Raw genomic sequence first — 16,468 nt, 5'->3', positions numbered from 1 at the left:
ATATATATATATATATATATATATATGTATATATATATATATATATATATATATATATATATATATATGTATGTATATAAATACACATTTAGAAATTTTTTCAAGTTATTATCAGACGTATTATAAAACTAAACTTTTAATATGGGTTTTATTGATGGAGGGTTACTTCCCCTACCCTTGGGGCCTACGCCTATAGCATTATAGAACATACATTAATAGTGACATTTATTATGTTATTTCTATCAACATATACATTAATACAATCTTATAATTGATGTGATTATTTCAGAGTATGTATTAAATGTATTATAGATAATTCAAAATGTTGTGTGAAAGAAACATTAATGCGAGACGTTTTAAAGAATGAAGAGGAGCTAGGAGGATATTCACGGTCTGAACTGCTTCAAGGTCTGGCTAATATCTTTGAACAAAATGAGAATGAGTTACAAGAGGTGTAGACTGTACTTTTTCATACTATAAAAGTCTGTTTAAAAATTTCATTTGTCATAAAAATATTATATCTGTTCTAATCTAATTATACCGATCATTTTTAGTTGATTTTACTAGAGTGTATCATTAAAGTAATTGACGATTTTATGCTCACATACAATACACATATATGGTCAGATGCTTCAACTGTATCCACACCTAAAAGAAATACTAACACATGATGATCCTGATGAACAAATATTTACGACACAATGTTTGAGAGAACTAAGTAGAAATAAAGAGGGAAGTGAGAAAATCATCACAGACAAAGAATTAAATTACACGTTAAATACATTAATGAATAGCAATAATAAAGATCTTTTAGCTAACGTTCTTTCAATATTTTGGAGAGCTGGGCGCACAACGGGAATGTTGCCATCTAAAACTGGTAGGAATTGCATTATATTTGTTTTATTTTAGCCAATACATTTAGTCTTCTTCTTCGTTCTTAACTATTTTTGTTGAAGGGGATCGAGATTTATGTGCCAGTGGGTTTGAACTCGAGACTTTGTTCGAATTTATCAACCATGAGCTTTTTGCCGACTCGACCACACTTTCAACACAATTAAGCGTTATGTGTCAACTGGTTATGCGCCATTGAGGCTATTGACTCCGATTTCAGCCTGCTTTTCTTTTTGGATTTGCTTCCATAGCCTTTGTCCAACCAAGAACAAACTACAAGGCAGCAGTTCTTTAATTTTGGAGATGTCTCTCCTAGAAGAGTGGCTGTCCCCAGCTAACGAGCTTTACCGACTCGACCACGCCGAACCCTATACATTTATTGAATGTAAACTAAAATTCAACGTAAATATTACAATGAATCAGAGTTTCTGCTAGGCATCTGCTCGGGGGGGGGGGGGGGAGGAGGTCTGTCCCACTAAAGAAAACCTACCGCCCCCACCCCCTACAACGAAATGGAATTTATATAGAAAATTTATCATATTAACAATGTGGCCTTCCAGCCCCCCCCCCCCCCCCCCCGTAAATTTTACCCCCCCTCCCCGAAAATTTCAAGTACCCTCTCACCGCGAAAAAGAAACACTTTATTGAATATTGATGGTCATTCTACTAAATTATTAAGTGCACACTATCTTACTCGTGAAATAAATCATCTTTTAATGAACTCAGATGTGTTTCTGTCTGATGAGTTCCCCCAAAAATTTGAAGTAAAACCAGTCCCATTCGCACAAGGAGGTTTTGGTAGCGTCCATCTTGTTGTCGATTTAGACCAACCAGTGGATGAAAAGTTTGTTGCAAAGAAAACACATGCAGACCCAAATAACCAAAAGAAGTGGATGGTACGTAATGGGCGGTAATATAATTTCTAGTGTCAGATCATTGTAGCGTCAGATTTTATATTTTACTATATTTAAGCAATGTGTCACACGTAAACGTTTAGCATACTATAAACTAGACTAGGCATGCTGCCCAGCTTCGCTTAGGCTTTCGAAAACATTGAGAATTTGAATGCTTAATTAATTCGCCCGAGGGTCGGTCTACGACCTCAAGAGTTATGAAGAGGTTCCTCCGTGGACATTTTTTTTCGATTTATAGCTCATATAAGGTACCGGTCAGTCGAGGTCAGTTTTGACCCCTTCATCGTAGACTTTTCGGCCAACCGGCCCCCGTGCTCTGTCGCCCCAAGGCAAGATCCTGCCAAATTTGAAGCGCCTGCGGCGCCGGGAAGTGCCTTATCGGACACCCGACAATCTAGATCTAGATCTAGAATCCTAATTGAATTTTTTTTTAAAGTTTAGTCCGAGCAAAATTTAAAAAAAATACATTAACCAAGTTGACTTGGTGGGTCTCGAACCCGCACCACCTGCGTGGTTTATAGTACACTAACATCTCCGCTATTTAGGCACCTTATAAAATACAGAGAATGAAAGACGTATTTTAAAATCTTAACTTACGCGAATATGCCTATTCTTTCAAATTAATTTTTTTTATCCCAAATTAGCCAGTTCCAAACAAAGATTTTGTATAAATAAATGTTATGAGTTTAGGCCGGAAAAATTGTATTGTATACATTTCATAGTGTACGTAGATCTAAATCAAATTTGAATGAAATAGTTCATTTCTTTTTTATTCTAAATACGGCAGATGACGTCATTAGTAAGCAATAGTGTCGTCACAGTTTTATGCGTTCTTTTACACATCTATTAATGCTTTTCCGGTTGCATAAATAATACTGTTTCTCTATATTCGAATACGCCTTGATTTTTTATTTTTCTTCTTGAAATAAAATTGTGGTTATACATTTAAAACATCTAACATATTATTTTCAACAAAAGTCCGTATAAAGTTCTCCATATATCGCTGCCGTTTCTGACGTGATGTCCGGCGAAAATTTTTTGCGGACAGAGAGAGAGAGAGAGAGAGAGATGTGCGAACGTGGCCCATTATAGTATTAGATATTTGTCTAACTTCAAAAAGATTTATTTTAAAATATTTAATGCCCTTCCTTGTGAGCAAGAATCTCTTTCGCACACATTGTGTTGTATATATATATATATATATATATATATATATATATATATATATATATATATATATATATATATATATATATATATATATATATATATATATATGTGTATATAAAAGTAATGCTTATTTTATACATTTTTTTATTAGGACAGCTTTGAATCAGAGGCTTCGATTTTAATTAAACTGAAACATAAAAACATCGTCGTGTTTCATGGGTATCAAAAGAATGAAAGTGAAATCATTTTATTTTTGGAGTACATAAAAATGGTGAAATATATTGTATTGATAACAATTATGGTATTGTTTGTGCATGTGAATAGATGAATAAATTATTCGTTTAATAATATAATTTTATTTTTAGGGTACTCTCTCCACGTTCATCAAACAACACAAAAGACTCAATGAAGCTTTGACAAGGCAGTTTACAATTCAAATTCTAAAAGGTGTGAAATATTTACATGAAAACAACGTTTTGCATTTAGACATCAAAGGTAGGTTAAGTGGAAACATGATTTTCTTAAATATTTAAAATTTAAATATGTAATATTTTAGTAATTATTGATTAAATACACCGTAGAAGTAGCTTTTTTCAGAATTAAATAATCAAAATTATGTTTTTAATTCTTTTTTTATTATAAAAGTAAACGTTAATTTTAATGTCGATTTTAACAGGAACAAATATTTTAATGGTGGATGAATCAAACATAAAACTAACAGACTTTGGTTTATCGACAATCCTAAACGAGGAAAAAGGTGTTGAAGCAGAAAGGGGCACAACTCGATACATGGCACCTGAGATGATTAACTGCCCTGATGGGAGAATATTTAAACATGCAGGAAGTTTAGACATATGGTAATAATTATTTATTAAAAGACTAATTAACTTTCAATTTTAAAAATGAATAAACAAATTCTAAAATATGTTTGTCATTTTTAGAAAAATCAGTAGCAATAACGCGTGTATAAGTGTACAAAGTTCCTTTTGATTAATTGTATCAGTCAGAAGCATTTTTTTTAGTTACCTTAAATGTTTAAAATTTCAATTTAATTTCTTGCGCTTCGTTGTCTTTTACAATATACGTTTGGTGTAGTTTATTTTGTAACACATGTTAATATTATTTCCCAGGAGTGTGGGGAGTACAGTTGTAGAGATGATAACTGGATCACCACCAAACTCAACAACCACATCAGCCAAAGTACTTTTTAAAATCGCTATGCTGCAGAGACCAAAGTATGAGCTGTCAATCACAGCGTCAAAAAACCTGAGAGATTTTTTAGAAAAGACATTTACACCTGAAGCAGAACAAAGACCATCAGCAGAAGATTTATTGAGAGAAGACCCGTTTATAACAGGCAGTTTATAAATGTTTACTATTATTGTGCGATTTTTTGCGAATTAATATAATGCATTTCTTAAAGGTAATATTGAACGATTTAAACACATAGTAACATTTTATTTTACGTTACTAATTTTTGAAAGTGCCAATATAAAATACATTAAATACATCATTATATTAAATATAAACAGGATAATGTTAGTTAAATGTTTTTAGTTTATGGGAATATACATACATTTTATATACATATAAAATATAAGCATGATAATGTTAGTTAATGTTTCTAGTTTATGGGAATATACAGGTGTATGAATTTAGAAGTAGGCCTATGCATACCAAGTGTAAATAAGAATTATAAGCTATTGTACATTAAAAATGTACTCCAACTCACTTTGTGTAATATATTAGCCCCTGAACATTGTAATACACTTTGTAACTATTGATTTGTATTTGAGCTTTTAGGATCTAGTTTATTAAAAGGTGTTACTATAAGAGATGTTATTTGTTATGGTAAAATAAAATAGTTATATTAGAGAACACGCTGGGTAAACAGTGAAATAAAAACGTAACTGATTGAGGATACGCTCTTGAGTTAAATCGTCATAGAGCGTACGTCAACAGGAAACGGCACTCCTTTATTTAAAGTGGGTTTTTGCATTGCACATCCGCAAACAATATATGTATCCTCAAACGTGTTAGTTTTTAGATTCGGATACAGATAGAGATACAGATGCAAATACAGATACAGATATACTCAATAGATGTGAAGGGGGGAGCCGAATGGGCCTTTGTAATCGAATATTCATTTTGCTCTTAAGCTCTCCCCCCCCCCCCCCCCCACCCTCTTTCAGCTCAGAAATATATTTTTGCTCTTATTAAATAAATTAAATGCATCTGGTCATAGCGATGACCACACTACCCCTTTTACATGCCATCGTTAAGAAACAGCTTGATGCAAATACTAATATCTGACACAACAATTGTACTAGCCTGGTAGTAAACTTACCCAGCTTTACATGTACTTTTGTATAGAGAATTTGTAGTCTTTATAAAACGACTTGAATTATTATTTCAGAATCAAAGAGCTGCAGCCACGCTCTCTACGGGACAGGTTATTAAAATGTATGCCCACGTAAGCCCGGTAGCCCTTGCCTCACATTATTTATATATATAATTCTCTTCTGGAAGACACTAGAAAAAATAAAATACTTAAAAAAACTTTTTTAAAAACCACGTTTTTCTTGTGGAATAAAAAGTAGAAAATAAATTTTCATACATTTGATGACAAAAAACGTGGGTACGTTCACCATCAAATTTCCCGACCCATCTGCCCGACCCACGTTTTTTGTCATCAAATGTATGAAAATTTATTTTCTACTTTTTATTCCACAAGAAAAACGTGGTTTTTAAAAAAGTTTTTTTAAGTATTTTATTTTCTCCTTTTTAGTCCGTTGCTACACATGAAAAACGTTGTTTTTAAAAAAGTTTTTTATATAGTTTATTTGCTACTATATCTAATGACTTGATTAAGTATGACTTGACTAAGTGTTTATAAATACACGGACTAAAAATCTTGAGCGACCAGGATTCGAACCTGGGTTGTCGCGGCCACAACGCGAAGTACTAACCACTATACGATCACGGCCAGCGCGCTCACATCGATTGGGGCCGAAGTAACTGTGCCAATAGGCCTCCAGTCTTGTCGGTATCTTTAGAAATCATGTCCTCAATTTTATGGTCCTTGGGGCGTAATTAAATTAAGCTAATTACGGTCTCTAATTGCTAGTTTTTATGATTGCATCTGAAATTGTTAGGCGAAAGTAGCCTACATGCCAAATTTCAGATCTATTGAGCAATCAGAAGTGGGCTAATTTTCGATGTCAATTTTAACAACAAACAAACAAATCCACAAACGCGAAGCTGAGTTAAGAAAAACGTGTTAACAAGCTGTAAACGCGCTCCCTACCATCCCCACCCCTATTTGGTCTTAGTGAGCTGTGGTTCACGCTATGTTTACCTTCGTGGAGTCGGGTTTAGTGACGGCTATTAGGGGCAGATAATTTAGTTTGAAACTATTTTAAACATTTGGGTGGGGGAAGGAAGATGGGGGGTTATGGTCCTTAACGAGCTACTTATAGTGTTTTAAAGAAATATATTCAGTGTTAGCGTTGGAACTGTCAAATTCACAAATTATGAATTACTGAAAAGTAGAAAACAAAAACCAACTAAATAGCGGCGTACGTTATGCCGCGGGCCGGCTCGTACTTCTTATTCTTGAGCGGTAGGAAATTCAGCAGGCCGGCTTTTTTTAGGCTTTCAACAGTGAGCATTATGGGCTCTCTTAGAGAGGAACCTCCTCTACTAATGTAACCTTTGGTTGGTGAATTCGCAGTTTTTGTAACGTTTTTTACGATATGAGGTTGTAAGCCTTGTGCTCAACCCTCGAACTAGAGGACAAGGGTGCTAGATTTGGTCTGACCCCTTCCAATGCAGATTTTCCCAGGCTGGGTTGAACTCCTGTTGGTATAGCTATGGGTTCGTTGGGATACATAAGCTGTCAAGCCACGTTAAACTCAAACACAAAATCATTGGAAGGCTAATTCATATTGTATTGCGGAACATGAAGATTTATCTGTTATTTTCTTTTATAAAATCTTTTGTCGCTCATGGGATTTATTACATATTAGCCGTCCCGATCAGGCTCTGCACTGGCCTCTGTGAAAAAACTATATGTAAAGGACCATGTATTTTGTGTTTATTAAGCAGCTTATGCATGTCATTGCCCGGGTTTGGGAAATATATTACTTTTCGAGTCAAAATCCAAGCACAATAGCAAACACAAACCCAAACTGAAACAAAACGCAAAAACCAACACGAACACAAAAACAAACACAAACAAACAGAAACGCCAATACAAAAGCAAAAAAAAAACACAATCGTATACACAAACAAAAATAGCACAGGGTGCAAAATAGCACCCTGCCGGGGCGCTGGCGGACGCGCCTGCTTCAATTTAGTGAATGACTATAATACTCCAAGCTCTCTTTTTCCTTTTAATACATTTAAAGCACTCCTCATACCAGCCAATCAACGATTAATTAACAGCTTCTCTTCACTTCGCTTAAAATAAAATTTTCACATTTTACGTAAGATTTCCTGACGCCTATCTTCAAAGAAACATTTACGTTGGGGTAGCGTCCGCTTATTTGATTCCTCTGGCCCAAGTTTTTGAGAGATGCTGCAAAGATTACGACAATAGCAGTTTAATGTAAGCCATGGTTCCATACTTTTCAGGAACAAGTCACCTTAGACCTGTCTAAGGATGGCTGTCCGGGTCTTTTCAACGCCAACACGATGCAAGTTACTATCAATAGCAGTTGTATACCTAAACTTAGAGGCCACGTCATTAGGCAGCTGATTAGCAAAAAACCCATCCAACTACTCATTTACGGTAGAGGCGACACATCGTGTATCAGCTCCGACGCCCTTGATGTCACCACTCTACACAATACAACGAAGAGTTACTGATCATACATTCTCAGTTTTGCCATGTACAAAAAAACCAGAATCGAGAGCCCTACGATGTGTCTCACCTACTATTAATAATTATACATGGCCCTTAGAACATTCAGTAAAAAGGAACCAACAATACAAGCCATACCTCTAACAAACAACAGAAGAATAACCATATCCCTAGAAAAAACATCAGACATGCCACACTACATTAAAAAAATAATTACTAAGACAAAGCAAAAGACATCATAATAGCGATGTCATGCAGAAAACAAGCCTGTCAACACTATTCATCTACCAAACTCTGGTTTAACTAATGCAGCCAACCACACCTTAACCCACCTCAACATGTAATCCGAACTGCACAACTAACAACGCAAGCAACAACAGAAATGCACGCACTACACTGCATGACACGGTAAGCTTCAAACTTAGCGACGGAGCAGCAACAACAGCCAACACCAGTACAAAACAGCAAGACGCCTCTAGTCACAATGAAAAACCACCACAGACTGCTATGGAAACAGAATCTTTAGAAGAGCTTCGGGTGATATTTCTACAGTTTCTATCGTGATAGCAAGTGCAAAACTCGTACAAAACCATTCCATCCTACCGCTAAATGCCGCCACTGTAACAATCTTGTCAAAAGCAGACAGGCAATAAAGCATCGCGTAGTAAAACACCTAGAGAACTATGACTACAAGTGCAGGTACTGCCTAACAAACGTATACACCAAAAACGATATAAAAAAACACCTCAAGGACCAACACCCTGAAAACGACCTCTGCCAATCAAATATTCTACATCCTAACCCCAGACAATTCAATATCTTACATATATGCAGACGATAGAACATAAACAGACAAACATCTACCAGACAACTATCTGATTCAATTTTAAACTATGATATCATTCACTTAATTGTATTTATTTAGTACTTATAGTAAATCTACATTTTACAACTCAAGATTACTGAATTGTAAAGATTAAAGCTATGAATACTTTAATTTAAATGGAATAATTGAAATGTTTTACTTTAAATTAAGATAATGCACATACTTCCCATCTATGTTTTAATATTTTAAAGTAGACGTTTTGTGTTAAGCAACAAAAAATGTGAAATAGTTTCAAAGTATGTGTTTATTTATAGGCTACTCTGTGTGGACTGCTCTGTGTTTAATTGTGATAAGTATACAAATTAAAATAAAGACCACACATCCATCGAAATGCACCATGCCATCGAGATGAGTTACCCAGTACTTGTATTGGGTGTCTTCCTAATGTACGAGTGGCAAATCTCAATTATTCTTTTTTTTTTCAGCTAGATTACACCAACCTAGGAGAAATCTTAAATTGGAAGTTTCGTTATAATACCATCAAATCAATTCGGCTACTCGCCATTTCTTAAAGCTTAACCACCACGCTACACAAACAAATCGATACCTACAAATGCATGATTACTCAACTCTCTTAAAAATAAACACTCATTAACTGCACTATTTTGCCCATTTCAACTACTCGACTACGCAACAATAACCTTCGATACCACTTACTCTCTCAAGCTACCCTCGCAATCAATAATGAAATAACGCAACCTAATCAAAATCTACCTAAATATGATGCTACCGCTTTACCTATCGTCTTTGAACTCTACCCAATTCGAACAACTTTACCATCAACCAGAAGATAACAGCCACACAAGAATCGCCACTTAAACAACTCATCATCCCCCATTGAGACTCTCAAACTACGACTCTACAAGACTTGAAACTACCAACTAACTACCAACCACCGCCCAACCTAGACAATATTAATCGCAAAGAAACCGGAAGTGTAAACAAGTGTACAAGAAGGAGGAAGAACACGGGAAATTCCACGAGCAAAAATATGTATACATATAAATAAATTTCTTGTATGCATGTGAACCTGCTCTTGCTGCCTGCCCTTGCTCGAGAGGGGAAGCAGCAAGAGATGAACTATATTAAACGTAAAAAATAATACAGAGCCACATAATCTATTTTAGCTTTATATATTAGATTTTAGCAACGAAAGCTTGTATGAAAGAAAGTAAATTATATACAGGATAACGCTCACGAGTTATCTTTTCTTACAACGAACGTCAACAGGAAATTAAATTATTTTTAGTAATAAGTGGGGTTTTACACTGCACATTCTAAAAACAACGAATGCACTTGAAACATTTTAATTTTAAATTTGGTTAAGTCACTTATAGGTTCTTAAACTAGACATTGTGTCTACCTTTTGAACCGGCAGAGGGTAGCTAATGTACTGTCATATGTAACGAAAACTGAAAACAAATGTCTCTATCAGAGTATTATTTGAGGCCTCATCCCATTATACTAACTAGTTCAACGGACTCTTATATACATATGTTGCTGCTGTCTTCTAAAGTAACAAAAACAATGAGAGATATGTTTGTTGTTATTCTGTTGTAAATCGATGTTTTCAAATGCATCGTTTATCGAATTACATGCATGGAAGTTAGGATATCACGTGTTCTATTTTGCCATAATGTTAGTGGTGTTATGAAGCACACAAAAAATTTCTAATTATTTTTCGATTGAAACTATTTATAGAACCGCGGCCGCTTTTAAAAAAAAATGTCATTGTAGCTAATATGGACTGATCTTGTCCTAACTTGTGAGACAAAACTGTGTAAGAGATTAACATAAAAAATATTACTGTCTTTAAAATGTCAAAATGTATCGACTATACTATTTTAATTTACGTTGTTTATTTATTCAAATTTGAATACATGGCATGAACTTATTTGCCCGTTGTAGATGGAGCATCACGTTTTATAGAAACAAGCATTCCCTAAACTCTGGTTTCCAACAACAAGTCTTGTGGTATTGGGACGGGAAGAGAAGTCTAAATGTGTACGCCTACCAATTTACATAGTTGCTAGTGTATCCAAAAATAGAATATGAAAACCCAGCACTTCATGAAGTAACCATTTGTGTGCGACTGCCATGTAGTAAGGTCTGCTCAAATTCATTCTTTCGTCTTTAAATCGACATTGTGCTACAAAGGTAGGCTAAATTAAAAATCTAAATTTTATGTCGTTTTATTTTTAAAGTTAAAATTGATGGCTTTTTCCAACGTATAATTGCCTGTCAGAAAGCTAATTTTTTTTACAGTAAGCTTATTTAGCAATCCGTCATAATATATAAATTACATGTTTATACAAACTGATTATGCTATGCTTATAAATTACAATAATTTCAATATACTTACACTCATTTTTTACTTTTATATTTGTATATGTAGTGTAGTTAAATCAATTTCATTGCATTTGTTTAAAAATATTAACATTTTAATTTCTTTGCTAAATTCTGAAAAGTTAAAGAATGTTTATCAATAAAGCGTTTCAATCACATTTTGCCATATTTTTTTTTTGGCAAAGGATAATTTCAATAAGCCACTTGCAGCAAAATTACCTTTAGAATATGTGTAACATTTTAAAGGTAATCTGTTAAAATGCAACATAAAAATAATGCATCGTTTTGAAGCTAATGACATTATGTTTTCTAGTCATAATAGCCCACTCATTCAAGCCTAGCAAACTGTATAATTGTTTTTCTAAAAATAAGTATAGAACTTTTGTTAAATGTGCTATAGAGTAAAACCTTTTGAAAATTGAGCCTGTGATGTTTTTGTTGTATCGAGATGGTTAAGTTTTCACTTTTACAGTGTAGAGTATCTTGATGTGGTAAAGTGTTTCGTTTACCTTGGTTTGACTTCTTCAATGTTGTATGTTGTGTTGTTTTGGTTTTGGAATCAATGATATTTGTTATATGGTCGAGTAGAGTACTAATCAATATTAAACATAAGCATTTATTGCTTAACAGTGGTCAGACATTTTAAACAGTATTTTAATATGTTTTTTTTTAATTGACAACGACTTCTATAATGGATGCAGGGTTTTTAAAAATATATTTCAAAATACAAAGTGCTTTGCGAAATAGTGTCAAAATGCAAATTGGTCGAAAAGTACGATTTCCGACACATTAAAAAATTATGGACTAATCATAAACGAAACATATAGGCCTAATTTGTTATTCAACAAATCTAATTTATTTTTACTTAATTTTTGCCTTCAAATATCAGACAATTTTCTGTCGTCCGCTCTGAAAGCTGTTTTAAAACATAACATAAATAAAAACGTTCTTTTCTTATTATTCTCGAACTGAAAGATCTGTGAAATAATCCGGTTTTAACTAATTTATTTTCATAATTTTTTGACAACAAAAGAAAGTGATCTCAGGTCAACAGTGTAATTAAGGCCAGACACCACACATGATTCGACATTTTACATTTTTTTCTACTAGTTTGGGTTTAACACTAATTCTGATAGTAACACAATTAAGCTATCTAACCTGATCGTTTCCAACCTCTACAGCCAACGGTAATTCGTTTATTGCGATGTAAAACATGGCACCTCCCCAGCAACTGTTTACACTACTACGCGGACAGCGGCTATCTTCCAACGAGTGTTCTATTGCCCAGGAGGCAACGTAAAGTATTCGGCAACCTATCAGCCTAGCACTCGTGTACACGCTGGTGGAGCGACCTTTATTTTGTTCTACAAATAAGTGTGATAAACGTTGTTTTCTACCAAGTAAAATTTGATGTCAAACTCCATATAAGGGCATGCGCGTAAAAATAATAAATGGGAAGAGATTCATTTATACGTTTGACCAATCATACAGTAAATCATAATAATCCACTATAGGTTGCAACTAACCACGTGTGCTAAGCAGCCATCTTGTTTCTAGATAAACAAAACAATCGCCTGTCGTCGTTTGTTTACATTATTTGCACATATTCTTCTATTTGTTGTTTTACAGTTATTTAGATTAATAATTAAAACTTTGCCAAGAAGTGTACAGTAGATTTTCATCGGAACACTATTTAACACTGTTTTGTACGCGACGAAATATGACTCTAAGATGTTGCCGTGCCACTGTGAGGAGCGTAAAGAGTCGGGTCAGCCGTGTAGAGTCTGGGGTCACATTGACGTCATCACAGCACGGCACGTCGTGTTTGACCAGTCGGAAGCGGACAACACGAACGTCCGGTTTTGGTACGACGAAGAGTAAAGCACGTGGTGACGCTGGCAGGCTGGACTATAGAACACCCCGACTTGGAAAGCGATTGGTGCAGCTTATCCCACGTGACCCACGACGAACAGATGATTGGACGATTGGACGCCGTGTATGCTCGCTGGCGTGAGAAACTTAAAAAGTTAAACGGGAAGTATGAAGCAAAAGACAATGTAAACAATGTAGTAGTCCTTGTGTCACATCCGCATGGATGTGCTAAGCGTTTCCCCATCAGCCTATAAAATAGAACTCAAGCACGGCACACAACAAAAACTTGAGATAATACAAAGTGTAACACGCAATGTGTTTACTGTCAATTGTAATGGTAAGTGGTCGACATAAAATTTTCGTGATTAAAAGTCGAAAACAAAACTGGATGGTAAAGAAAAGCAAGGTTATACTTTTACATCAAACACGTAGACATAGATCTACAAATAAATGCAAATATAAGTAAACATTCACTTTCAGACTTAAAATCCATGCGGCAGATGAAGTAGAATTCATGTTTCTTAACTTTTGAATATGAAGGGAAGGTATAGTCAGCATTATGCCCATGTTCCCATTTAGTCTTATCTATTCAATAATCCCCTCCCTCTCTTCAGAAGCGTCGCGAGGGGGGCGGGGGGTGGGGTCATATGTCACCGGGCGCCAACCTTAGAGGGGGCGCCAAAAACAAATTGAAAGTTTGAGGGTGGAGGGTGCAAATCAAAAGTTCGAGGGGGGTGCAAATCGAAAGTTTGTCCCCGAACGCCGGGAGGGGTCGCTACGCCTCTGCCTCTCTTATCTTCTACATCATTGACGTCATTTCGTATTAATTAGCTGCTGATAACACTGCAGGTTATGTGACCTGATCGTCGAGCAGTAAACAAGAAGCCATTCATATAAAAATAGCACACCAACCTACGTTTACTAACAAGGCTGAAATTACAGACTAGTAGTGACTTGTAATCGTATACGTTTGTTCTTAAGATTTTTCTTGTTGCAAAAATATCACGGGGATACACAACATTGGTTCTCCCAGCGAGGACATGGCGGTGTATTTTAAGGGTAAAGGTTATTGTTGTGTGTGTGTGTGTGCTTTTCGATTATTCTACCATATATTAACTTAATAAATAACTATAACTATTCTTTAGAAGTATGACTTTATACTTAGGAAGTATAATATAATTTAAAAAATATCTACTCTAAATGACTAACACACTTCTAAACCATGAGTGTAACCACGTTATAGTAGGGCATAGTTTATGCACTATTTTGCAACATCGATGTTTTTTTTAGTTTTTATTTATTATTACGATAATTATTACGATACTGTAGGTCTAGATCATTGACCGTAGATGATACATAGTACGTTAAGCAACACTACAACACGGCTAACTTCATTAAGGCGAAAATTCTAAAGTCGAGAAATAAACATGTAAATTAGTAGCATAGCAAAGGTAATAGTGACGTCATAAGTGACGTCACTCTTTCGTACGATTTTTACCCTCCCCCGTCCCCCCGTCACACATCGTCACAAAAAGACAGATCCTGCCCTTAAATTATTTCACACCTCAGCCCCACCCCCACCACCCCCCCCCACCCGCTCTCAAAATTGCTTAATTTTGTTATGTTTTTTTTAAATAGTATTTTGTTCTAAATATAAACTGATCTCGGTCAAATATAGATTATTTTAATTAATTTATATTAATTAATTTATATTACAGTTCATTAAAATAGTTTTCTAAAACGCGTAATAACTGCTACAATTGATTTTCTAGCATGATTAAAAATCATGTCTATACACCGAGTTGCCATCCCCAGTTGTTTAATATAAGTATATTTTGGAAAATTTTAGCGAGATCACTCCCGCTCTTTTAATGTCACAATAAGTACTACCATAAACTGATTTTTGTCTAACCCTTTTTTTCTTTTGACCTTTTTTCCGCTCACTGTCGAAAGATGATAGACTTAAGCGTCATCAAATGTCATTCACACTAACCCCTATGCGTATTTCACCACCTGGTTTTGCCCATGAGATAAATATACATTTGTAAAAAATCAAGTACTGCTGCAAAACAAAAGATTGTTACGTCAATTGTCCGCTAAGTATGGTTGTGCAAAAAGTTAACTTATCAAATATAAACATCAATAACTAACTTCTCAAATATAATACCTAACATTTAACCTCTGAAACATAATATCTAACAAATAACTTATCAAGTATAAACTACAATTGTTAACTTCTCAATTATAAAACCCAATTTTGGGTGTCACAAATACAAACCCTCAACAGTTAACTTCTCAATTACACACTTCAACAACGAATGTAAGAAAGGATGGACGGAAGTAGCCAATTATAGCGAAACAAGCAAATGTTACTGCTTGTTATTGTTTCTTCATAATTAATACGCAAGCAAACTTTCTGATGAGAGAAAATCTCCTACTGGTAATTATCATTATTTGTAAAAAATCAATTAAACTTTTAATTTAAAAAGCGTTCTCTTTAATATTCTGGAATAAATCTAAAATCTATAATTTTCTTATTTAAACTAAAAATTATATAACAATGAAAAATCTAAGTGGTGTTTTAAATAGTTGCCATCATGTTTCAACAAGAAATGTATAATTTTGAATCCACCAATGTCTTTACTAATTTTATTAAACATTAGCTTTTCGAGTTGGATTGCCATATTTAAGTTCGATAGTTGTATTGAGTTGAGAGAAAAAGAGTCTTGATTATATATATATATATATATATATATATATATATATATATATATATATATATATATATATATATATATGATATATATAATAGCGTGCCCTTTCCCGCTCGTGCCGCAGTCCCAGCAAAAAGTATTACGTAATATTTTAAGAGGGTTTCATCAAAGCTATACCAATCCTATATTGTTAATCGCGTTACCTTGTTTTAAAAAACTGAGCTATTTACATGTAAATACTGCTTGCTGTATTTTTCTTGGATCCTATTTAACATGGCACAATTTTGCCCAGACTTCTGACCAGCATGCCCCAGGGCAAAAGCCGATAATAATATATAATAATAAAGCAAGAATAAAAAAAAATGACAGGTGTATTTCTTTTTAAACTAATTGTTTTTGTAAAGTTTAAATTTTACACTATTTCGAGCGTTCACTAACGATATTATTTAGCCTAATAATATGTTTTCTCCACAGCAACGCAAAGATGTCACCTCGTATAGCGTCATGATTCAATGCATTTAGTATTCATTTTCATAACTATTCATTCCTACTTAATTCCACTCGTAAAACGCTCTTCGTAACATTGAGCTATAACGAGACAGCAGCGGCCAACAACGCTATTAATATTTATAGGAATTATGTAATTTTTTAAAAGAAATATAAGGGTTTGCTGCTTGATATGTCTTGTGTATGTGTGTGTGTGTGTGTGTGTGTGTGTGTGTGTGTGTGTGCTTTGAGCAAATAAAATCTAGAGTAAACATAAACAAACTTTACTAAATTGGTCCGTGATTCGGCAGCTCTTGATCCAGAC

At 34.4% G+C, this 16,468-nt stretch overlaps 3 protein-coding genes across 3 annotated transcripts in view; all 3 read left to right on the top strand.

Annotated features, from left to right (window-relative positions):
• Window positions 1–318: 318 nt before the first annotated feature.
• LOC131943609 (mitogen-activated protein kinase kinase kinase A) lies at window positions 319–3,508 on the top strand. Its single transcript, XM_059303813.1, has 5 exons — window positions 319–452; window positions 628–877; window positions 1,618–1,787; window positions 3,127–3,246; window positions 3,341–3,508. The coding sequence occupies exons 1-5, from the start codon at window positions 345–347 to the stop codon at window positions 3,506–3,508; spliced, it is 816 nt and encodes a 271-aa protein (XP_059159796.1). The 5' UTR covers window positions 319–344.
• Window positions 3,509–3,655: 147 nt separating this feature from the next.
• Window positions 3,656–4,789, top strand: LOC131943595 (putative serine/threonine-protein kinase DDB_G0284251). The gene is made up of 2 exons (XM_059303803.1): window positions 3,656–3,832; window positions 4,106–4,789. Exons 1-2 carry the CDS (start codon window positions 3,666–3,668, stop codon window positions 4,341–4,343), a joined length of 405 nt encoding a protein of 134 aa, XP_059159786.1. The 5' UTR covers window positions 3,656–3,665; the 3' UTR covers window positions 4,344–4,789.
• A 6,028-nt stretch (window positions 4,790–10,817) lies between these two features.
• LOC131943608 (uncharacterized) overlaps window positions 10,818–16,468 on the top strand; it is a 34,053-nt gene continuing 28,402 nt past the window's right edge. The window contains exon 1 of the mRNA XM_059303812.1: window positions 10,818–10,882. The gene's annotated coding sequence lies outside the window, so the exon portion shown is untranslated. The remainder of the gene's footprint in view (window positions 10,883–16,468) is intronic.

The sequence above is a fragment of the Physella acuta genome, unplaced genomic scaffold (assembly GCF_028476545.2).
Source record: "Physella acuta isolate Inbredline_101_S28 unplaced genomic scaffold, ASM2847654v3 ptg000463l, whole genome shotgun sequence".
In the NCBI taxonomy this organism is placed as follows: domain Eukaryota; kingdom Metazoa; phylum Mollusca; class Gastropoda; family Physidae; genus Physella; species Physella acuta.
Note: the sequence above shows the minus strand (reverse complement) of the source record. Positions and strands in the feature narration are given on the sequence as shown.

Bases quoted from the DNA above. Each gene is read 5' to 3' on its own strand.
- LOC131943595 (XM_059303803.1), top strand. From the start codon at position 3,666: ATGGTGGATGAATCAAACATAAAACTAACAGACTTTGGTTTATCGACA. The intron at 3,833-4,105 runs GTAATAATTATT...ATTATTTCCCAG, and splicing joins GCAGGAAGTTTAGACATATG to GAGTGTGGGGAGTACAGTTG.
- LOC131943609 (XM_059303813.1), top strand. From the start codon at position 345: ATGCGAGACGTTTTAAAGAATGAAGAGGAGCTAGGAGGATATTCACGG. The intron at 453-627 runs GTGTAGACTGTA...ATATATGGTCAG, and splicing joins ATGAGAATGAGTTACAAGAG to ATGCTTCAACTGTATCCACA. The intron at 1,788-3,126 runs GTACGTAATGGG...TTTTTTTATTAG, and splicing joins ATAACCAAAAGAAGTGGATG to GACAGCTTTGAATCAGAGGC.